Genomic DNA, 25,198 nt, shown 5'->3' with positions numbered 1-25,198 from the left:
GCCGGTCAGGTGCAGAGGTCAAAGTGGTGCCCAAAACGCATAGGCTTCAATGGAGAAGGGGTGCCCTTGTTCCAGTCTGCCAGCACGTAAGTACCCGCGACTTCGGAGGGCAGACCAGGGGGGTTTTGTAGGGCACCGGGGGGGACACAAGTCAGCACAAAAAGTACACCCTCAGCGGCACAGGGGCGGCCGGCTGCAGAGTGCAAACAGGCGTCAGGTTTGCAATAGGTTTCAATGGGAGACCCATGGTTCTTTTCAGCGATGCAGGCAGGCAAGGGGGGGGGGGGGGGAGGAGCTCCTCGGGGTAACCACCACCTGGGCAAGGGAGAGGGCCACCTGGGGGTCGGATCCTTCAGGTCCTGGGGGCTGCGGGTGCAGTGTGTTTTCCAAGCGTCGGGTTCTTTGAAGCAGGCAGTCACGGTCAGGGGGAGCCTCGGGATTCCCTCTGCAGGCGTCGCTGGAGGGGCTCAGGGGGGTCAACTCTGGCTTCTCACAGGGTCGCAGTCGTTGGGGAGTCCTCCCTGTAGTGTTGGTTCTCCGCAGGTCGAGCCGGGGGCGTCGGGTGCAGAGTGGAAAGTCTCACGCTTCCGGCGGGAAACGTGTGGTCTTTAAAAGTTGCTTCTTTGTTGCAAAGTTGCAGTCTTTGTGGAACAGGGCCGCTGTCCTCTGGAGTTCTTGGTCCTTTTAGATGCAGGGTAGTCCTCTGAGGCTTCAGAGGTTGCTCGACCCTGGGGGACGCGTCGCTGTTGCAGTTTGTCTCGAAGTGGGGAGACAGGCTGGTAGGGCTGGGGCCAAAGCAGTTGGTGTCTCCGTCTTCTCTGCAGGGCTTCAGGTCAGCAGTCCTTCGCCGTCTTCAGGTTGCAGGAATCTGTCTTGCTTGGTTCTGGGGGCACCTAAATACTCAATTTAGGGGAGTGTTTAGGTCTGGGGGGTTAGTAGCCAATGGCTACTACCCCTGAGGGTGGCTACACCCTCTTTGTGCCTCCTCCCTGAGGGGAGGGGGGCACATCCCTAATCCTATTGGGGGAATCCTCCATCTGCAAGATGGAATGGTTTCTTACCTGTAACTCCAGTTCTCTCGTAGGGGTATTTCCATGATAGTCGTAAGCACTGAATAGTTCCGCATGCCAGCGGGGACCCCGGAGTACTGTTCTGTAGTGTATTCTTAAGTGTAGATGTTTGCCTTTCTTGAAAAAAGGCCTGTTAAGTCACTTAAGAATATCAATGTGCAGCCTAGGTGAAAGGCTACAAAGGCCAAATTGTTCATTCTTTTGGTTGGTAAGAAAGGAAGCTGTAGTACAGATATACCTTTAAAAACGTATTTATTCTAGAAATGTAGTAAAAAACATGTTCTCTAACTTTATTTACAACTTCAAATGAGGATGAAACAATGCAGGGCAGTGTAGCCCATAGGCTGCCATTATACAGAATGTAAATAGAGCTGTGCCTTTAAGAAAAGAAAGTCTTCCTGTATCCCATCATGCACAGCAAAAGGCAGTTGCCTCAGTTCTTTTTGTAGGCTTGTAATATGACATAAAGAAACCTGAATATACCTTTAATTAACAATATTGTTATTATTATTGTGGATATCCTTATGTCAACTCCACCGGGGAGGAGGGAGTGTTGCTTATGACTATCATGGAAATATCCCTACGAGAGAACTGGAGTTACAGGTAAGAAACCATTCCTTCTCTCGTAGGGGATTTCCATGTATAGTAATAAGCACTGTATAGATTAGAAAGCCTATCCCAATAACCGCGGTGGAGTAGACAGAACAATACCGAAACAATAAATTACGCAAATAGATTCTTAAGAGAGGCCTGTCCAACCTGAGCATCTGTCCTAGCATCTGAATCAAGGCAGTAATGCTTAGTAAAGGTGTGGACAGATTTCCAGGTAGCCGCTTTGCATATTTCTGCCACAGGAATGTTTCTCATCAAAGCAACAGTTGCTGCCTTCCCCCTAGTAGAAGGGGCTTTTGGTCTGCCATCAAGGGATTTATTTGCTAACTGATAACAGAATACGATACAAGAAACAATCCACCTGGATAAGGATTGTTTGGAGGTGGCTAAACCTGTTATAACTGGGCCATAGTTAATAAACAGCTGCTGTGATTTGCGCAAAGATTTTGTTCTATCCAAGTAACATTTTAAAACCCTTTTAACATCGAAAGAATGTAGGGTTCTCTCAGCAGGAGTAGACAGATTTTGGAAGAAAGTCAGTAATGAGATGGTCTGGTTTACGTGAAAGTCTGAAATGACTTTAGGTAGAAATTTTGGATGTGTTCTCATTACTACTTTTGAGGAATGAAAAACCGTATAAGGTTCTTGAGCGCAAGGGGCCTGGATCTCACTGACCCTGCGAGCTGAAGTGATTGCAACCAGAAAAGCAGTTTTCCATGTAAGATGCTGGAGTAATGCTTTGTGTATTGGTTCAAAAGGATGTAGCATCAGACGCGAGAGGACAATATTCAGCTCCCATGGGGGAGATGGAAGTCTAATGGGAGGAAAGACCTTTTTCAAACCTTCTAGGAAATCTTTTATGATTGGAAATTTGAAGAAAGAGGATTGGGAAGTGCTCTTCCTATATGCCGTTAGAGCTGCCAGGTGTACTTTATTGATGACAACTGTAAACCAGACTTCGCCAGGTTTAACAAATATGGAAGAATAGTTTCTTCTCCGCATGTTATTGGGTCGACGTTCTTGTCCAAGCACCACATGCAGAACCTTTTCCATTTTAAGGCATAAGTTGTTCTTGTGGAAGGGCGCTTTGCCTCCCCTAGAATCTCCATGCAGTCCTGAGGTAGATTCAGGTGACCATATTGTACTAACTCAGGAGCCATGCTGCCAAATTCAACAATGAAAGGTTGGGATGTGTTATCTGGCCTTGAAACTTTGTGAGAAGGTCGGGGCGGTAAGGTAATCTGATGTGAGGTTTGAGTGACCGGTGAAGGAGGTCTGGAAACCACCACTGGCGTGGCCATTCTGGAGCGATGAGAATCATCTTAGTGTGAGAGTTGGACAGCTTGAGGAGGACTGTTGGTATCAGGGGAAGCGGTGGAAAGGCATAAAGAAATGCTCCTGACCAGTTTATCCACAGGGCATTCCCCAATGTTCCTGGATGGTAGTATCTGGAGGCGAAGCTTTGGCATTTTTTGTTTTCTGGGGTTGCGAATAGGTCTATAGCAGGGGTACCACACATGGAAAAAATGGAGTGGACATCGTCGTCGTGCAAAACCCACTAGTGGTTTTCGTCCATTGCTCGGCTGAGGGCATCCGCTTGGACATTCTGTATGCCTGGAAGGTGAGTTGCCACTAGCGATAGGTTCCTGGCTAGAAGCCAGTGCCAAATTGTTTGGGGCTCTGTCGACAGAGCCCTGGATCTGGTACCCCCTTGTTTGTTTAAGTAATACATGGTGGACATGTTGTCTGTCTGGAGAAGCAGAGTTTTCGCCTTCAGTGCTAGGAGGAAGGTCTTGAGTGCAAGATGGACTGTGCGAAGTTCTAAAAGATTGATGTGATATAGTCGCTCTCTCTGCGACCACGTGCCTTGTATTTGGAGGTGATCCATATGCGCTCCCCATCCGAGCAGCGATGCATCCGTGACTATGGTTTGAGTTGGAGGCTGTTGTTGGAATGGCATCCCCTTCAGAAGATTGTTTGGAGAACACCACCACTTGAGAGATTGAATGGCATGGGGAGAAAGAAGGATGCTGTTCTCCCAATCGTCCACTAGTTGACACCATTGATCCTCTAGACATTCCTGTAAGGGTCTCATTTGGAGGCGAGCATTGGGAATGAGGTAGATGCAAGACGCCATTGAGCCCAGAAGAGAGGATATCGCTCTTGCAGTGGTCTGAAGCATTTTCTCGAGCTTCTGGTACTTTGAGGATTGATAACCGTTGTTCCTCCGAAGGAAACACCTTTCCTTGAGTGGTGTCTATGATGGTGCCTAAGTAATGCATCCTCTGAACAGGTGTTGCTGTGGATTTGGAGAGGCTGACCTGAAGGCCCAGTCTCTGGAGTAGCTGGTGAGTCCAGTTGAAATGCTGTTGAGCCTCTAGGTATGTGGATGCTTTTATGAGCCAATCGTCTAGATAGGGGTAGACGAATATCTGATGTTTCCTTAAATGGGCTGCCACCACTGCCATGCATTTGGAAAACGTCCTCGGTGCTGATTTGAGGGCGAAAGGTAGCACTGTAAATTGGTAATTACTTTTTCCGACGAGGAATCTCAAAAACTTCCGATGCTTTTTGATCACAGGAATGTGAAAGTAAGCATCGTGGAGATCTATTGCACAGAGCCAATCGTCTTGACGAAGTTGGGGATAGATTTGGTGTAAGGATAGCATCCTGAATTTCTCTCAGCGAACCCATTTGTTGGCTACCCTTAGATCTAGAATGGGACGGAACTCGTGTTTGTCTTTCTTTGGTACCAGAAAGTACCTCGAATAGATTCCCTTTCCCTGCTGGTTGATAGGGACAGGTTCTATCGCCTTCTTTTGTAATAGGGTTGTTACTTCCGCTTTAAGAGCGTCGAGATGGTGATTCACCGGTTTGGGTGGAATAGAAGGCGGAGGGCTTATGAACCTGAGACAGTAGCCATTCCGCACAATATTCAACACCCAGGCGTCTGACGTTATGCGTTGCCACTCTTCCAGATGACTTGAGATACTTCCCCCTACCGGAGTGGGTAACGGAGGAGGGGGAAGCGGGAATTCAGGGCTTAGACGCTGATGCCTGACGAGCTGTTTGGGCAGCTTGTGGCGTAGAGCGACCCCTTGTTTGCTTTCGTTGGGTCGAAAAGGTTCTCTGATGTTGTTGTTGTTGGGATCTTGAAGGCATCCACTGTGGTGTTTGAAATCTTTGAGTAAAGAGTCTACGATGGTAGTGACGGAATGTTTTCCGTTGCTCTCTTGGTCTCTCGATGCCCACCGCTTTTAGTGTGTCCAGTTCCGTTTTCATCCTCGACATTTCGTCGTCAGCATGAGAACCAAACAAAGCGCAACCTGAAAAGGGCAAATTTTGTATCCTCTGTTGTGCCTCTGGCTTAAGTGAAGTAAGGCGTAGCCAGGCATGTCTTCTCAAAGAAATTCCATGAGAATAATTATGTGCGGATAACCGAGGAGTCTGCAGCCGCGCTTATCACTTGATTGGAGACAATGGCACCTTCACTTATGATCTCCAAAAAATCCTCCTTTTTCTCCTGAGGGAGGTGTTCCGCAAATTGCAGCACAGAGTCCTAAAGGGCACGATCATACCTGCCTAACAGGGCAGTAGCACTAGCCGCTTTCATAGTGATGGCTGAGGTGGAGCAAACTTTGTGGCCTGCGGCGTCAATTTTTCTACTCTCCTTGTCCGGTGGCGAAGAAGAAGATGGAGACGTAGAGTGTAATTTCTTAGCAGCCACGATTACCACCGAATCGGGCACTGGATCCGCCCTCAGAAACAAAGGGCCCTGCTCCGGAGGACGATATTTCTTTATAAGCCTGGAAGGAGCAGTTTTAGCTGTGGACGGTGTTAAAAATATGTCCATTGCCGGTTCAAGTAGTCCTGGGACCAGCGGTAGTAATGGTCTAGAAGCAGAACGCTGGTGTAGTGTCTCAAAAATGACAGAGGTTGTTTGAGCGGGTACTGCCAGAGGGATGTTCAACTTAGTAGCACCGCGAATTAGGACCTCTTGAAAGGTGTTTATATCGTCTATGGGAGAAACTCTCAGAGACGGGGAGTCAGATAAAGTTGGAGAGTAATCCCTTGTGGATGAGAAGGAATGTCTATGGTGGGAACGAGGAGACCTGCGAACTGAGTCATGCCGATGATGGTGTCGAGATGAAGAAGAGTGTCTCGAAGAATGTCGAGAATACCTTGTGGATTCTGCAGGAGTCACTGGAGCGGACTCTGAAAGAGGTACCGGCGGAGGAGCTGTAGGTGCCAGAGGTGTCTGTGGTAGAGGCGATGGCTGAGGAGAGGGTTGAGGCGAAGGTGGTAAAAGAAAGAGAGGCCGAGGATTCTGAGGTGGTATATACCCTCCTTGGTCTTTTTTAGTTCCTCCTCGACGTCAACACGCTTCTCGACGTCGAAGTACGATGCCGACGAGTACCTCTCGGCGTGGACACCTCTCGCCGTTGAAAGCTCCTCGGCGGCGATCTCCCTCGACGTCGATGGGATGACGGCGATCGTCTCCGACGACGAGTACTGTCCACTGACGTCTATCTTCCCCTTCGCGTCGACGGTGACCTGGAACTTCTCGACGGCGTGTGTCTACGCCGTCTCGACGGCGAAAAGGCTGTCGACGTCGAGCGATGTCTCTTTCTCGACGGTGAGCCGGTCCTCGACGGCGAGCATGTCGGCGTCGATGCTCTCGACGTCGTCGGGGACCTATGACGCTTGTGAGCAGATCTGGCAGCTGCTCCAGAGGACACAGTGAGAGCCCTGGTAGAAGACTGACCTTCTCCTTGCTCTGTAGCAGATTGTCCTCTTCGTCTCCTGTCCTCCTTTGCCTGAAGGCGGATTTTCTCCCTGTCACGAAGAGTTCTCCCGGAGAAGGTTTTACAAATGTCACATGCATCAGGTTTATGACTTGACGGTAGGCAAATAATACAGACTTGATGTGGGTCTGTTTTGGCCTTTTTCCTGCCACAGCTAGGGCACTTATTAAAAAGAGAAGGCATTCTGGTGGCAAAAAACCTCAAGTTTCAGTCAGAATTTGACAGGAAAAGCTAGAAAATGTTCACTCTAGATGAAAAACATCGAGTGAAATTGAAATCCAAAGGATTTAGTTGAGTTTTAGTCAAAAAAGGCTATGAAAGGTAGAGCTCAATGCTTCAGGGTCCTGTCAGAAGGAGCCAGAAAAAAGAACTGAGGCAACTGCCTTTTGGTGTGCATGATGGGATACATGAAGTTTTTCTTTTCTTAAAGGCACAGCTCTATTTACATTCTGTATAATGGCAGCCTATGGGCTACACTGCCCTGCATTGTTTCATCCTCATTTGAAGTTGTAAATAAAGTTAGAGAACATGTTTTTTACTACATTTCTAGAATAAATATGTTTTTAAAGGTATATCTGTACTACAGCTTCCTTTCTTACCAACCAAAAGAATGAACAATTTGGCCTTTGTAGCCTTTCACCTAGGCTGCACATTGATATTCTTAAGTGACTTAACAGGCCTTTTTTCAAGAAAGGCAAACATCTACACTTAAGAATACAATACAGAACAGTGCTCCGAGGTCCCCGCAGGCATGCAGAACTATTCAGTGCTTATGACTATCATGGAAATTCCCCTATGAGAGAAGGAGGATTTCTAAAAGTCAGAGTCACCTCACCCCAGGACACCTTAGGGGTTGTCCTGACTGGCCAGTGGCTCCTCCTTGTTTTTTTCATTATCGCCTCCGGCCTTGCCGCCAAAAGTGGGGCCGTGGCCGGAGGGGGCGGGCATCTCCACTAGCTGGGATGCCCTGTGGCGCTGTAACAAAGGGGGTGAGCCTTTGAGGCTCACCGCCAGATGTTACAGTTCCTGCAGGGGGAGATGAGAAGCACCTCCACCCAGTACAGGCTTTCTTGCTAGCCACAGAGTGACAAAGGCACTCTCCCCATGTGGCCAGCAACATGTCTGGTGTGTGGCAGGCTGGTAAAACTAGTCAGCCCACACTGGAAGTCGGGTATGTTTTCAGGGGCCATCTCTAAGATGCCCTCTGGGTGTATTTCACAATAAAATGTACACTGCCATCAGTGTGCATTCATTGTGCTGAGAAGTTTGATACCAAACTTCCCAGTTTTCAGTGTAGCCATTATGGTGTTGTGGAGTTCGTGTTTGACAGACTCCCAGACCATATATTCTTATGGCTACCCTGCACTTACAATGTCTAAGGTTTTGCTTAGACACTGTAGGGGCATAGTGCTCATGCACCTATGCCCTCACCTGTGGTATAGTGCACCCTGCCTTAGGGCTGTAAGGCCTACTAGAGGGGTGACTTACCTATGCCATAGGCAGTGTGAGGTTGGCATGGCAGCCTGAGGGGAGTGTCATGTCGACTTAGTCATTTTCTCCCCACGAGCACACACAAGCTGGCAAGCAGTGTGTCTGTGCTGAGTGAGGGGTCCCCAGGGTGGCATAAGACATGCTGCAGCCCTTAGAGACCTTCCCTGGCATCAGGGCCCTTGATACCAGGGGTACCAGTTACAAGGGACTTACCTGGATGCCAGGGTGTGCCAATTGTGGAGACAAAGGTACAGGTTTGGGAAAGAACACTGGTGCTGGGGCCTGGTTAGCAGGCCTCAGCACACTTTCAAATCATAACTTGGCATCAGCTAAGGCAAAAAGTCAGGGGGTAACCATGCCAAGGAGGCATTTCCTTACAACAACCAATCAGCTCACACCACCCTCTAGAACCGTCCTGTAAGGAGCTGATTTCCCTCAGATTTTCCAAACACGAGTGCAATAATACATCTAGGACTGAGGAAAATGAAGGTGAGCTACCCAGGGGAGGAGGTGGGTCGCACAGAAGTACAGTTACAGGTAAGTAACTTGTTTCTTACTCCAGTATTGGAACTTTCATAGATTCACATGCTTGAATCAGAATAGTACGCAGTGATTAACACATTTTTGACCTACAGATAGCAACACAGCACTCTGAAATGCGAACTGGCATGACGATATGTACATACCCTTCTTTCTACGATCTACAGCATTATTTTAAAGAAAATGTGAGATAACAGAAAACAAGCAGATGGAGGGAAGGAATTATTTAGCTCACCTTCATTTAAACAGGTTTCGAAGGACCGATTGCCCAACGGCTGCATCCCGAGGTGACTCTATTTCCAAGAAGTAATGCTGCATGAAGGTGTGAGTTGTCCTCCATGTTGCAGCCCGACAGATGTCTTTAATTGACACACCAGCAAACAGCGCACAGGACGCATATATAGCTCTGGTAAAATGCGCTCTCACACTTGTTTGCAATGGTCTACCTGCTTTCTGATGGCAGAAGATGATTGCCTCTTTAATCCATCGGGATATAGTCTGTTTCGTTACAGAGTGACCTTTTTTAGAGGCACTGAAAGCTATAAATAACTGCGTAGACTGTCATAACGACTTTGTTCTGTCCAGATAGAATGTTATGCACCTTTTAAGGTTGAGTGAATGGAGGGCCCTTTCTGCAGCAGTTTGCGGGTTCGGGAAGAAAGATTTGAGCACCACTGGCTCGTTGATATGGAATTCTGAAGGCACTTTAGGAATGAATTTGGAATTGGTGCGTAGGATGACTATCTTGTTTGAGCTACAAGAAAGGTTCTTGTGTAGTGAAAGCTTGAATTTCACTAACTCTGCGTGCTGAAGTAAGGGTGAGAAGGAGAGCCACCTTCCAAGTGAGATACTTGATGTCCACCCTGTGGATAGGCTCAAAAGGCTCCTTCATAAGCTGGCCAAGGACGATGTTAAGTTGTCATGCCGGAGGTGGAGGCTTACTGGAGGAAAATATCTGAAGAGACCCTTAATGAATTGCTTGACTAATCTCAGAGAGCATAAGGACGATTTGCCTGGTACTCTTCTGTATCTGGAGATAGCCACCAAATGGACTCTAATGCAGGAATGGGCAAGTCCGGAACGTGCCCGTTGTAAGAAATATGGTAACACCGCCTCCAGTGCAGAGGAGAGAGGGTGCATTTTTTCGGATTCACACCACAAACAAAATCGCTTCCACTTTAGGCAGTAAGATGTGTTGGTGCTAGCTGCACGTGCTTTAGCTAGCACTTCCCTGCACTCAGTCGGTAGATCTAGATGGCCGAATTTGTTGTATTCAGGAGCCATGCGCATAAACACAGACTTGGGATCCGGGTGCCTCACTTGTCTCCGGTTGATGGTAAGCAGCTCGGGAATTGGTCTGAGTCTGATGGGTGGAAAAGCAGACAGGAGAAGTAATTCTGTGTACCACGGTTGACGCGGCTACGCTAGAGCTATTAAGATCATCTGGCAGGGTTCAGACTTCATCTTCCTGATCCCCCTTGAGAGGAGAGGGATCGGAGGAAAAGCGTACGCACAGATCCCTGACCATGGATCGAAAATGCATCCCCCCATGGTCCCTGTTGGTGATGCCAGCTTGCATAATGTTGGCATTTGGTGTTCTGAGATGATGCAAATAGGTCCAGATTCGGTTTTCCCCACTGGCCAAAGATTTGATCTAGTGTCCTCTGGTCTAATTCTCACTCATGGGAGGACGAAGCCAACCGGCTTAGCGAATAAGCGATGGTATTCTGCAGGTCTGGGACATGTTCTGCTGTTATGTGGATTGAGTGGTGAATGCACCATTTCCAGATGGGTTGCGCTTCGAGAGAGTATGTGGGAACGTGTTCCTCCTTGCTTGTTTAGGTAGTGCATTGTGGTGGTATTGTCTGTTTTGACAAGCACTGCTGACCCTCGTATCCTCGGGAGGAAAGCTTGCAAGGCATAATAGACCGCTCTCAGCTTGAGAAGGTTTATGTGGAAAAGATGGTGAGAAGGGGGCCACCTGCCGCTAACCCGAAGGTCCTGCAGGCATGCGCCCCATCCTGTGAGCGATGCATCCGTAGTTACAATCACTGGAGGAATTCATGCCAAGAAGCAGAGCCTTTTTGAAATGTTCTCGGGAATTGTCCACCAACCCAGAGAGTGGACCATGTGCGGTGTTATGAGGATGGTATCCTCGAAGGACACTTGTGCTTGAGTCCACTGTCTGTCCAGCTCCTCCTGAATTGGGCGCATGTTCAGCCAACAGAATGGAATGAGGCTTATACATGACATCATGCCTAGTAAGGACTTGTACCACTGAAGTGAAAGACAACTTTTTAATTGGAAGTGCCTTGCCAGTTGTATTAACCTTGCTTGTCTGTCCGGTTCTGGATAGGCTTTGGCCTGTTGTGTGTCTAAGATAGCCCCTAGGAAGGCTAACCGAGTGGATGACTGTAGGAATGATTTTTCTTTGTTGAGAGTAAGGCCTAATTCCTTGAAAAGGCACAGAGTTGCCTTGACTGAGTCTTTTGCTGACTGGACATCTGGAGCTTTCACTAGCCAGTCGTCGAGATAGGGAAAGACCTGGTGTTTGTTTCTCCTTAGGTAGGCAGCCACTGGCGCTAGACATTTGGTGAAGATTCGTGGTGCTGAACGTAGCCTAAAGGGGAGGACCTTGAACTGGAAGTGTTTGCCGTTGACCATAAACCTCAGGTACTGTCTGTGAAGCCGATGAATGAAAATGTGAAAGTACGCATCCTGAAGGTCTGGAGAGGCCATGTAGTCTGCTCTGTTCAGAAGCTGGAGGACGTAGTGTGGGGTGACAATCCGAAATGGTTGTTTCTTGAGGTACTTGTTCAGCTCCCGTAAATCCAGATTTGGCCTCCATAAGCGAGATTTCTTTCGGATGAGAAAGAAGCAGGAGTAGAAACCCTTCCCTCCCTTGGAATGCGGAATAGATTCTATAGCCCCTTTCTTCAGCATGGTCATTACCTCCAAGCGGAGCAGACAAAGATATTTTTGTTGGGTCTGGGACGGAGGCATTGAAGGGGGAATCTGGATGAATTCCAACAGGTGTCCGAATCGGACATCCAGCACCCACTTGTCTTTCGTTATTTGTTGCCAGCGTTGGATATGATTAAGATTCCGTGAAAAATTGTAGGAGAAGAGTGTAGAGGAAGTGTTGTTAGACAGTCATTGGCTACGTGCAGACTCCTTAGATTGTCGCCCCAACTTGTTCTTGTGGTAGGGCCTGGTATAGGCTGCGGGAGGCGGTTGCCTCAACTGGTATTGAGGCCTAGAAGGCTGGAACCTGGATGAAAAGGATGGATACCTACCTTGATGGTATCCTCAGCAAAAGGAAGGTTGACCTCTGCCTCTAGCACTACGAAAGGGCACTTTCCTGTATTGCAGAGTGCCTAAGGGTTTTGCCGTATCCGTATCAGATTTAATGGTTTGAAGAGTGTCGTCGACGTGCTTCCCAAACAGTGCTTCCCCGTCACATGGAAGATCCAGAATCTTTGTCTGTACCTCGGGACGAAAGTTGGTTGCTTTGAGCCAACCTTGACGCCTCAACACAGCTGACCCCGTGAGTAAGAGCAAGGGAATGGGCCGCCTTACTACAATAGCGGACATAGAGGAGAAACGCTTGCCGATGTTATCTAAGCGTCTCCCCTCTTTATCCGGTGGTGATGTCAAAGGTGTAGAGGGGTTCCTGAAGTGACGTTGGGCAGCTTGTGAAATCACAGAGTCAGGCTTCTGGTGGCCTGAAAGGCAAGCAGGAGCATCCTCCGTGGGTTTATATTTTTTGTCCAGCCTCTGCAGCACTGCAGGGACCGTTGCAGGATTCTGCGTAATCATCAGGCCCTGGCTCCAAACATGGTATATGATAGGTATAGCTTTGACCATCTTCCTGTGGGATTCTTTAAAATTGTAGAGGAAGCAATCCTGCTAAGTTGCGGGCATTGGAAGATCAAACCACGTGACGGCACACTCAAGCAGGTTATGGAGGCCACCTATGTCTTCAGGTGGGGACTCTATCATGGGTGCTGTAGGAGAAGCAGGTGCCGGTATAATGTAATTGTCCTACTCATCATTCTCAGGCTGTATTTTACCTTCCTGCGCATCGTCATCAGAGGAGACCTGATGCCTTGGTGTGGAAAGAACAGACTGCTGTGTTCTTGGCTGAGGTGTATGATGTGGCTGCTGCAAGTGGGGAGTTGTTGGCTGAGGCGGAAGTATTGGTTGTTGAAGCGATGAAGGCTTTGCTGGAAAACGTTCCTGATAGTCCGCAAACATTCCTTTTATGTCTGAAACAAGCCCAGGGGGGAAGACCTACCAGCCCCGGCTGCTCATAATAACTTTGAGTATAGAATGAAGCATCGTCATCTGAGTGTTCTTGGCATTTAACCCTTAACTGGGAGGGGCTGTCATCTAAGCGATATGAGGGTAAAATGCTGGAAACCTTGCTAGGGGACATGACTGAGGGCATCAGATGATACTACTTCGCCCTCCTGCGTGCATCCTGGTCCGTTGATGAAAACAGAGGCAATGAACATGGTCTCTGCACTTTCGCTGCAGCCTTCATTGTCGACGAGAGATGTGCCGCCGACAGTGGTGTCGACGGGGGCATTGTCGACTAGAGTGTCGCCGGATCGGTCAACGGTGGACGCGTCGATGGTTGAGACGTACTTGGCGGTTGGAATGTCGTCGACAATGGGACTGTTGTCGACGATGCCGTTGACGGTTGTTGCTCTGTCAACGAAGCCGTCGTCAGTGGAAGCAGCGTTGGCTAGGTCGTCGCTGGCGGGGTCATCGATGGAAGAGTCGACAGTATCAACGGAGACGGTGAAGATATAGGACGTGCCGTCGACGTGGATGAGCATACCATCGACGAAGAGCCGGTTTTTGCCATAGACACAGTGTGGCAACGATGGAAGTCGTCGTCAGGACCTGAGCCGTCGACGGCGCCATCGTCAATGATGATCCTGTCGACGGCGCAGAAGTTGGCTTCTTGAAGGTATGTTTTACCTTGAATGGTGGTGTTGACGGCTCAGAGACAGGCTTCTTTTTTTACTTTAAGTCTGAAGGTTTAGTCTTCATCCTTGAAGGGCTATGAATTTTTGAGGACACCTCAGTAGATTTTTAAAAAACTTTCCTGGGTCTTTCCTCTGAAGAAACTTCAGATTGTCGTTTTACAGGTGTTTTCACCACAGGAACAGAAGAAGAGGCACTGTCCTCATCAGAAACTGGATTGTCTCTGGATTTCAATTTTTGTAGCCAGAAGAGAAGACAACCCTCTATGTCCTTAAGTGTTTAGTAGAAAAGGTTCTACATACCTTACAGTCTCTAGGTTTATGGTTAGGATAGAGACAATATATGCAGTCTTTATGCATATCATGTGGATGCTGGTCATCCACATGCAGCCTTTTCTTCATGCAGGTAGCCCTTCTTAGATGGACATGGTATCCAGGTTGACCCACCTTGAATGATTTCTGAATAGGAAAAGTATCCAAATCGCTTTAGAAAGGATTTCTGAAGGAAAACCTGAGCAGAGCTCAAAGGAGACTCCCTAGCACAACGTGCGGTGGAAAATCTGAGGGAAATCAAATCCTCACAGGAGGGTTCTAGAGGGTGGTGTAAGCTGATTGGTTGTCTTAAGTTTGGTCCTTTTTTTTTTAATATAAAACAACTATGAGATGTTACTAAATTAAGAGTCCTAGTGCCTCTACAGCTTTATATGCAATGGAGCATGGCTTTTTGTATTACACCTGGGACTCCCATCTCGACGACGGGGAATGATTAAAGCATGTGAATCTATTAAAGTTCCAACCCTGGAGTAATGACTGTAATCATCCATCCGGCATGGGACTTCAACAGCATCCTCCAGGAACCCTACACTTACCTAGGTGGGGGTCCCTGTGTTCACATCCATTTTTTAGTAAATGGATTGGGCTCCCCTTAGGGTCACTATTGTCTATTTGAATTTGCAGTTTTCTATCACTTTCTATGCCTATTGCTGATAACTAGTGTACATATTTAGTGTGTTTACTTACCTCCTATTGGAGGGTTGGCTCTCTAGTACTTTTTGGTATTGTGTCACAAAAATAAAGTACCTTCATGTTTGTAACATTGAGTGTTTTCTTTCATGTGTGTAAGTGGTGTGTGACTGCAGTGGTATTGCATGAGCTTTGCATGTCTCCTAGATACGTCTTGGCTGCTCATCCACAGCTACCTCTAGAGAGCCTGGCTTCTAGACACTGCCTACACTACACTAGTAGGGGATACTCGACCTGGCATAGGGTGTAACTACCTCAGGTACCCACCACATACCAGGCCAGCTTCCTACAATATAATAGTGTGTTTACTCACCTGCTAGTGGAGTATTGCCTATACAGTATTTTAGTATTTATGTACCTTTATTTTTTTAACTGTGTGGTTCTCTCGTGTGTAGGTGCTGTGCGACTATAGTGGTATAGAATAAGCTTTGCATGTCTCCTAGGTAAGTCTTGGCTGCTCATCCACAGCTACCTCTGGAGAGCCCTGGCTTCCTAGACACTGACTACACCTCACTAATAGGGAATACCTGGACCCAGTATAAGGTGATACCACCATAGGTGCTCACCACACACTGTTCGCTAATTGCTGGATTTTGTTCTGTTGCTCCAGAGAGACAAATGCTTTATCCATTTTGGTGTCTAGGATTGTGCCAAGAAAGGCTCTCCTTGTCTTCGGATTGATAGATGGCATTGTTGGGAGACCTAGTTTCCTGAACAACGAGAGGCATTGGTTTGTATCTGCTGTGGATTGTTGAGACAAAGCCTTTATTAACCAGTTGTCCAAGTATGGGAACACTTGGATTCTTTTCTGCCTCAAGTGAGCTACCACAGTGACATTTGGTTAATATACGTGAGGCTCACTAATTCTAAAAGGGAGAACTTTGAACTGGTAGTGGGTGCTGGCTACCTGGAATCATAAGTACTTTCAATGTTTGGGATGAATGGGAATATAAAAATATGCATCCTGGAGGTTGAGAGCTGTCATACAGTCCCCATGGTTGAGAAGGTGTAACACGTCCTGTAAGTTGACCATCCAAAATGACTGCTTTTTCAAATACTTGTTTAGCTTCCGAAGTTCTAAGATCGGGCGCCAGTCTCCTGACTTTTTTCTGATGAAGAAGAAACGGGAGTAGAAACTGATTTACTTCTGAGACTTCGGGATCTTCTCTACTGTCTCATTTTAACATAAAAGAAACTTCCATAAGTAGTTGTTTTAGAAGAGAAAGGGGAGCTCCTTTGGGTGGGACATTTGGTAGTTCATGAATTCGAGGGAATACCTCGAGCTATGGCGTCCAGGACCCATTTGTTTGTTGTTATACAGGACCACTGGATGGAGGAAGAGGGGAATACAACTTCAAAGATGTTCTGCCTGACTGTACAGGATAGCCAGTACCGTTGTAAGGTCACTGTTTACGTGCAGTGTCTCACCCTCTGGCGGGCGGCTACCGTCTTGCTGGCTGTTGGTATGCTTCCGAAGGTGGTTGCTTACACCGCTGTGCATATGGCGAACAATATTTCCCGAGATAAGGCTGATATAGCTCTCGATATGATTACAATCCTCTTCGATAGGAAAAAGAGCTTCAGCCCTAGCCTCTCCAAAGGGCCGTCTCTTTATCTGCAACTTTCCCAAGGATCTGCCAGTATCGGTGTCATTCTTGATAGCTTGCAGAGCGTCATTGATATTGTAAGGCATATGGAAGATCTTATTCTGGACTTCTGGTATGAAATATGTTGCTTTCAGTTAGGCTTGCCTTCTGAGCACAGCTGCTTCTGCTAACTGCTGAAATCGGGTTGAGGAGATATCAACAGCGCAGTCTAATATCTCCTCAGAAGTTCGTTTTCCCTCTTGGAGAATCTTTAGGCGTCTTCTTTAGAGTCTTCTGGAAGAAGTTCTATAAATTGTGACATATTCGACTGCATCTACCTGTCGAATCTTCCTAGTATTGCTAGGGAATTAGCTGCTCACACAATGAGAGCTGCCATGCTAGAAAAACGTTTGCCAATGTTGTCAAGGCAGAGTCCATCTCTATCCGGTGGTGCAGTGATGGGTGTGGAAGGATTCTTTGAGCGCTTTTGAGCTCCCTCACTGATAAGCAAATCTGGCCTGGGGTGACCTAATTCGTATGCTGGTGCAGCGTCTGGCACCTTATATTTTTTTGTCCAATCGGGGCATGACTGCCAATACAGTGGCTGGGTTCTTCATTGTGCGAATGCCCTCTTGCCAGATGAAGTCTATTATGGGAATCACCTTTACTGACTTCTTCATAGGTTCCTTAAAGTTATAAAGGAAGCAGTCCATCTGTTTGGTGGTTTAAGGTAACTGGAAGCATTTTGTTGCCCTTTCCATGATATTATGAAAACCACCTAACTTGTCTGGTGGCGAGTCTACTGGAGGCAGAACAGGCAGAGATAGAGTGTGATTTACATATACATTCCACTCAATAGTGGCTGAGGCCTGATAACTTATCCCACCTTCCTCTTGATCTCCTTCTGAAGTGTCAGGGTCAGCTGCTGGCAGAACTGCCAATGGTAGTGTTGATAAGGGAGGTATGGATAGAGGCAGTTTGCAAAGGCAAGTCAGTTGTATTTGTGGTCGTGGAGACCTCATAGGTGTTTGACGGTGTAATGCAGGCACAGATGCTGCAGGTTATAGCAAGCATCTCTAATAATCCCGGAGTATGTCCTGCAGGTTGGAGATTAGTTCTTTCAGCATCAGAACTATTTGCTCCTGATGATTGTGGAAAATAAACAGAGTATTGTTCTTGTGACTGCTCACTTACATACTGTAGGAAGTTGGCTATGTATATACTATCTCAAAGTAAGGGATAGTGTGCACAGAGTCCAAGGGTGCCCCTTAGAGGTAAGATAGTGGCAAAATTAGATAATTCTAATGCTCTACTTTGTGGTAGTGTGGTCGAGCAGTAGGCTTATCAGAGGGTAGTGTTAAGCATTTGTTGTACACACACAGGCAATAAATGAGGAACACACACTCAAAGACTTACTCCAGGCCAATAGGTTTTTATATTGAAAAATATATTTTCTTAATTTATTTTAAAACCACAAGATTCAAGATTTGAAGTAAATACATAAAATGCAAGGTACTCCACACAGGTAAGTAAGGAATTTTGAATTAGAGCAGTAACATACTCAGTTTTAGTTAAAATGGCAATAAGCTATTTTAAAAGTGGACACAGTGCAAAAATCAACAGTTCCTTGGGGAGGTAAGTATTGGTTAGTTTTTCAGGTAAGACACTTACAAGTTCACGTTCCTGGGCATAGGCAGCCCACCATTGGGGGTTCAAGGCAACCCCAAATTCACCACACCAGCAACACAGGGCCGGTCAGGTGCAGAGGTCAAAGGAGGGCCCAAAACACATAGGCACCTATGGAGAATAGGGGTGCTCCAGTTCCAGTCTGCCAACAGGAAAGTACCTGCGTCCTCGGGAGGCAGACCAGGGGGGTTTTGTAGAGCACTGGGAAAGGGGGGGGGGGGGGGGGGGGGGGGGGGGAGTGCAGTGTGCAAAGCAGGCATTGGGTTTTGTAATGGATTCAATGGAGGGACCCGGGGGTCACTCTAGCGGTGCAGGCAGGGCACAGGGGGGCTTCTCGGGCCAGCCACCAACTGGGCTAGGCAGAGGGTCACCTGATGGTCACTCCTGCATTCTTTGAGTCTGGAGACAGGCCGGTAGGGCTGGGGCTAAGTCAGTTGTTGTCTCCGTCGTCTCTGCAGGGCTTTCAGGTCAGCAGTCCTTTGTGTAGGTTGCAGGAATCTGATTTCCTGGGTTCTGAGGTGCCCCTAAATACTAGATTTAGGGGGGTGTTTAGGTCAGGAAGGCAGTAGCCAATGGCTACTGTCCTGGAGGGTGGCTACACCCTCTTTGTGCCTCCTCCCTGAGGGGAGGGGGCACATCCCTAATCCTATTGGGGGAATCCTCCAATCTCAAGATGGAGGATTTCTAAAGGCAGGGGTCACCTCAGCTCAGGACACCTTAGGGGCTCTCCTGACTGGTGGGTGACTCCTCCTTGTTTTCCTAATTATGTACTCCAGCCTTGCGGCCAAAAGTGGGGGCAGTGGCGGGCATCTCCACTAGCTGGGATGCCCTGGGGTGCTGTAACAAAAGGCATGAGCCTTTGAAGCTCACCGCCAGGTGTTACAGTTCCTGCAGGGGGAGGTGAGAAGCACCTCCACCCAGTACAGGCTTTGTTCCTGGCCACAGTGACAAAGGCACTCTCCCCATGTGGCCAGAAACTCGTCTGGTTGTGGCAGGCTGGCAGAGACTGGTCAGCCTAGCACTAGGAGTCAGACTGGTATTCAGGGGGCATCTTTAAGATGCCCTCTGGGTGCATTTACTGTGCTGAGAAGTTACCAAAATTCCCAGATTTCAGTGTAGCCATTATGGAACTGTGAAGTTCGTGTCTGACAAACTCCCACACCATATACTCTTTATGGCTACTCTGCACTTACAATGTCCAAGGTTTTTCTTAGAGACTGTTTTGCTCCTGCACATATGCCCTCACCTGTGGTATACTGCACCCTGCCTTAGGGCTGTAAAGCCTGCTAGAGGGGTGACGTACCTATGCCACAGGCAGTGAGATGTGGGCATGGCACTCTGAGGGGAGTGTCATGTCGACTTAGTCTTTCTCCCCACCAGCACACAAGCTGTGAGGCAGTGTGAATGTGCTGAGTGTGGGGTCCCCAGGCTGGCATAAGACATGCTGCAGCACTTAGTGACCTTCTGTGGCCAAAGGACCCTTGGTACCAGGGGTACCATTTACAAGGGACTTATCTGGGTGCCAGGACTGTGCCAATTGTGGGAACAAAGGTAGAGTTTAGGGAAAGAACACTGGTGCTGGGGCCTGGTTAGCGCACACTTTCAAATCATAACTTGGCATCAGTAAAGGCAAAAAGTCAGGAGGTAACCATGCCAAGGAAGGCATTTCCTCACAACATGTAATTCTGAAGGGCTATGAGTCACGCCAAAAGGCCTTTGTGATCCGATTCCTCATCTAGAAATGAGACGTGGGAATGGGGAAATTTTACTGGGAAACATGTGGTTGGGATGAATGACATCAGTTGGAAATGTCTCAGCTAGAGACATGATGGAAGTAGGAATTAAAGGCGTTCGTGGTGCCTTTGTTGTCTTCATCGACGGTGGATCTGCTGGTTTTGCCGTCGACAATGGTCTTCTTGGTTGTTCAGCACTTGTAGGTATTTTAGCTGAGGACACTTTCATTGACGAGGGTCTCGTCGATGGTGTTTTCATCGATGGGACTGTAGTCGATGGCATCCTCGTCGACTAGGTTGTCATCGATGTCGTCTTTGGTGATGGTGCTGCCGTTCTAAGTGTTTTTGTCGATGAGTCAGTTGACATTGGTTTCATAGATGAGGTTGTTGTGATCGCTTAGATGGCTGCTTTAATGTCAGAAAGATAGCGGCCTTCTTCGTTGACTGTGTCGAGATTGGGGACAATGAAATTATCATTGGTGATGCCGCTGAAGTAAATGTCAACGTTATGGTGGTGGATGTCGTCGACTGCCGTTGTCGACAATTAATACATTTTTAATTTTGGTATGGAAGCAGTCTCTTTTGTCAAAGTGAGTGATCTTGAGGTTTTTCGGAAAGAAATGTTCTTAATAGATGGTGCTGTTGTTTCTAAACGAACCTTAGACAAATCTTTTACTTTCTTAGGCAGAATCTCCTCAGATTGTTTTACTCTGTTGATGGTGAGATGTTTTGAGGGCCTTTCTGGCTGTTCTGAAGGCTTGTCTTTCTGTGATCTGTCCCTCTAGTGGGATTTTTCAGTTTTCAAAGAGTCATCACTCTCTTCCTCACAGACTGGATGATCTTTTGATGTAAGTCTCTGCAATCACAAAAGTAGTCTTCCCTCCCTGTCCTTCAGGGTTTTCTGGGAGAACGTGCGGCAGGTCTTTGTGTGTTCATGATAGAGACATTAAATACACTCTTTACATGGGTCCTCTTGGTGTAGTCTTGTTTTGCCACAAAACCCCTTTTGGGATGTTCTGACATGGCTAGGCAATCCAAGGCTGATATGAGATAAAAATATATCTGACCTGAGCAGAATCTTGAAAAAGTAGCTTTTTTGAAGGATAAATTGAGCAGAGCTCAAGGGGACTCCCATCATATAGAGTGCTGTTGCCTAATCTTTGTTTTTTTTTTATGATACTAATAAGCTGTAAAAGTGATTGTCTCCAACAGTGACTTCTATGCAAATTGTACTCTACTGCTTTCTAAGCTACTATGGGACTCCCACTTCGACGACAGGGAATGATTCAAGCATGTGAATCTATGAAAGATCAAATACTGGAGAACAGACGCTGATGACTCTCTAATAGCTACAAAGCATATTGAGTGCCAGTAATGCAGTTAAGACTGGACAGACACCTTTTTCTTCATTTTTTCTCCACAGTTACAGTGGTGATTTCGTCAATCTTATATTATAGAACACATTTTGACTACTGCAATGTGGTTGAGATTTATAATGGAAATTATATTTTTAGTCTTTTATGCAGAAAAAATGCAGTTTAAGTTTGACTGTAAAAGTCCTTTGGAGGGGTCACCAACTTTTCAAGATTAGGTCGCTACCTCCAACATCAGATAATATGTACAAGTGTTCCGGTGTCCCCGCATGCAGGCAGGACTATTCGACATGCATGCCTATCAGTAAGAATCATATGATGCAGAACCTGAAGTAATCCAAATCTGAGGGACGGAGACATAAGGTTAAGATTAAAGCACAGGCATAGCCTAAGTGAAATCACCTACCTTTGAATGATTTGCTGTGGTGTTACAGTTTGCTTGCTGGAGATGGATTTGGCCAATCTGGTGCTTCTGCATTAATGCCAGTTGCAGTAAATGTTGTTGGTACTCTTCAATTGTAAATGCTAAATAAAAGCACAAAAAAGATAAACATTACAAGATGAGTTACTTGTTCCTTCTTTGTAAATCTTAAAAGGATTAGCCTCGCTTATAGTTGGACTTACGAAAGGTAAAAACACAGGAAAAGAAGCAGCAGAATCATTCATTAAAAAAAAAAAAAAAAAAAAACTTACCTTTGGTAACATTATTTTGGATTGATATGAATCTTTGTACAGTTCCTAATGTGAATCATTTGAGGCGTCAAATTGGATTTGGAAATATTCTTTAACAGTAGCATTCACATGCATCAGGAGTTGCTCACCTTTGGCTGCCAGTTCACAAAGAACAAGTTACTTACCTTCGGTAACACTTTTTCTGGTGGATACACTAGCTACCTGTGGATTCCTCACCTTATGAATTCTCTGGCGCTCGCCAGCATTCGATGGAAATTTTTTCTTCCCAGCTCTCTACGTCGACGAGGACGTCACAACTGCCGACTCCCACGTGACTCCGTCTGAAGTCATCGTGGCAATAAGAGGTCCTCGTCGGCGTACTGACGTCAGTTTTCACCATTTTTTACGTGCCTTTGAGGCTAACAGCTGATTAGCGACATCACATACTCAACATAAATACATCAATCAAATATAATACATAATATTTATTCAAATATAAACAGTAAAAACAAATATATGGAAAATGTCACTTACCCAGTGTACATCTGTTCGTGGCATTAGTCGCTGCAGATTCACATGCTGTGCATAGTCCGCCGTCTGGTGTTGGGTCGGAGTGTTACAAGTTGTTTTTCTTCGAAGAAGTCTTTTCGAGTCACGAGACCGAGGGACTCCTCCTCCTTTGTTTCCATTGCGCATGGGCGTCGACTCCATCTTAGATTATTTTCCCCGCAGAGGGTGAGGTAGGAGTTGTGTATGTTAGTAATAGTGCCCATGCAATGGAATGAATAAGTATGTACAAAATAAAGGTTAAGGTAATATATTTACAAATGTACAAATGTTGTAGATTACTTCCAAACGGCTACAGGCTCCCGGGGAGGTGGGTGGGCGCATGTGAATCTGCAGCGACTAATGCCACGAACAGATGTACACTGGGTAAGTGACATTTTCCGTTCAGTGGCATGTGTAGCTGCAGATACACATGCTGTGCATAGACTAGTAAGCAGTTATCTCCCCAAAAGCGGTGGTTCAGCCTATAGGAGTGGAAGTAGTTTAAAATAAAGTTCTTAGTACAGCTTGACCTACTGTGGCTTGTTGTGCAGATAGCACGTCTACACAGTAGTGCTTAGTAAATGTGTGAGGCGTAGACCATGTTGCCGCCTTACATATTTCATTCATTGGAATGTTTCCTAGGAAGGCCATGGTGGCGCCTTTCTTCCTGGTTGAGTGTGCCTTTGGTGTAATAGGCAGCTCTCTCTTTGCTTTAAGGTAGCAGGTTTGGATGCACTTAACTATCCATCTGGCTATACCTTGTTTTGATATTGGGTTTCCTGTATGAGGTTTTTGAAATGCAATAAATAGTTGTTTTGTTTTTCTAATTGGTTTTGTTCTGTCAATGTAGTACATTAGTGCCCTTTTGATGTCTAATGTATGTAGTGCCCTTTCAGCTATTGAGTCTGGCTGTGGAAAGAACACTGGTAGTTCTACAGTTTGATTTAAGTGGAACGGTGAGATAACTTTTGGTAAGAATTTTGGATTAGTTCTTAGAACTACTTTATTTTTGTGTATTTGAATAAATGGTTCTTGTATAGTAAACGCCTGAATTTCACTTACTCTTCTTAGAGATGTAATGGCAATGAGAAATGCAACTTTCCACGTTAGGTATTGTATTTCGCAAGAATGCATGGGTTCAAAAGTTGAGGTTCCATGAAGGAACAGGTGGTGTTCTTGGTGGTATAATTCTCTTTAGGACTTCCATGAATGCTTTAATGACATGTATTCTAAACAGTGAAGTTGAATGAGTAATCTGCAGGTATGCAGATATTGCTGCGAGATGTATCTTTATGGAAGAGAAGGCCAGATTTGATTTCTGCAGATGTAGTAAGTATCCTACTACATCCGTGGAGATGCATGTAATGGTTGAACTTGATTGTTATGGCAGTAGCAAACAAATCTTTTCCATTTACTTGCATAGCAGTGTCTAGTGGATGGCCTTCTAGCTTGTTTTATGACCTCCATACATTCTTGTGTGAGGTTTAAGTGTCCAAATTCTAGGATTTCAGGAGCCAAATTGCTAGATTCAGCGATGCTGGGTTTGGATGCCTGATTTGTTGTCTGTGCTGTGTTAACAGATCTGGTCTATTGGGTAGTTTGACATGAGGCACTACTGACAGGTCTAGTAGTGTTGCCCATGTTGGTGCTATTAGTATAAGTTTGAGTTTGTTTTGACTCAATCTGTTTACTAGATATGGAAGGAGAGGGAGAGGGGGAAAAGCGTATGCAAATATCCCTGACCAATTCATCCATAGAGCATTGCCTTGAGACTGCTGGTGTGGGTACCTGGATGCGAAGTTTTGGCATTTTGCGTTCTCTTTTGTTGCAAATAGGTCTATTTGAAGTGTTCCCCAAATTTGGAAGTAAGAGTTTAGAATTTGGGGGTGAATCTCCCATTCGTGTACTTGTTGGTGATCCTGAGAGAGATTGTCTGCTAGCTGATTCTGGATCCCTGGAATAAACTGTGCTATTAGGCGAATGTGGTTGTGAATTGCCCACTGCCATATCCTTTGTGCTAGGAGACACAGCTGTGTCGAGTGTGTTCCCCCCTGTTTGTTTAGATAATACATTGTTGTCATGTTGTCTGTTTTGACAAGAATGTATTTGTGGATTATGATGGGTTGAAATGCTTTCAACGCTAGGAATACTGCTAACAATTCGAGGTGATTTATATGAAGCCTTTTTTGATGTACGTCCCATTGCCCTTGGATGCTGTGTTGATTGAGGTGTGCTCCCCACCCTGTCATGGAAGCATCTGTAGTTATCACGTATTGTGGCACTGGGTCTTGGAAAGGCCGCCCTTTGTTTAAATTTATACTGTTCCACCATTGAAGCGAGATGTATGTTTGGCGGTCTATCAACACCAGATCCAGAAGATGACCCTGTGCATGTGACCATTGTGATGCTAGGCACTGTTGTAAGGGCCTCATGTGCAATCTTGCGTTTGGGACAATGGCTATGCATGAGGACATCATGCCTAGGAGTTTTAACACCATCTTTGCATGTATTTTTTGTGTTGGATACATGGCTCGTATGACTTTGTGAAAATTTAGAACCCTTTGTGGACTTGGAGTGGCAATCCCTTTTATTGTGTTGATTGTCGCTCCTAAGTATTGCTGTGTTTGGCACGGCAGAATGTGTGACTTTGTATAGTTGATGGAGAACCCTAGTTTGTAGAGGGTTTGTATGACATAATCTGTGTGGTGTGAACACCTTGTTAGGGAGTTGGTCTTGATTAGCCAATCGTCTAGGTAGGGGAACACGTGTATTTGCTGCCTTCTGATATGTGCAGCAACTACTGCTAGACATTTTGTAAAGACTCTTGGTGCAGTTGTTATACCGAACGGCAACACTTTGAATTGGTAATGTATTCCCTTGAATACGAACCTTAGGTATTTCCTGTGCGAGGGATGTATCGGTATGTGGAAATACGCGTCTTTTAGATCTAAGGTTTTCATGTAGTCTTGCTGTCTCAACAGTGGTAATACGTCCTGTAGCGTGACCATGTGAAAATGTTCCGATTTGATGTAGGTGTTTAGTATTCTGAGATCTAAGATTGGTC

General features: G+C 46.3%; 1 protein-coding gene across 3 annotated transcripts in view; it reads right to left on the bottom strand.

The window, feature by feature from the left end:
• Nucleotides 1-25,198, bottom strand: part of EPC1 (enhancer of polycomb homolog 1) — a 1,031,213-nt gene that overhangs the window by 113,711 nt on the left and 892,304 nt on the right. For all 3 annotated transcript variants that reach the window (XM_069211249.1, XM_069211248.1, XM_069211247.1), the window contains exon 11: nt 21,320-21,438. In XM_069211249.1, coding sequence (XP_069067350.1) covers nt 21,320-21,438 — 119 coding nt within the window. The remainder of the gene's footprint in view (nt 1-21,319; nt 21,439-25,198) is intronic.

The sequence above is a fragment of the Pleurodeles waltl genome, chromosome 10 (assembly GCF_031143425.1).
Source record: "Pleurodeles waltl isolate 20211129_DDA chromosome 10, aPleWal1.hap1.20221129, whole genome shotgun sequence".
Taxonomy (NCBI): domain Eukaryota; kingdom Metazoa; phylum Chordata; class Amphibia; order Caudata; family Salamandridae; genus Pleurodeles; species Pleurodeles waltl.
This window is presented reverse-complemented; position numbering and strand designations above follow the sequence as displayed.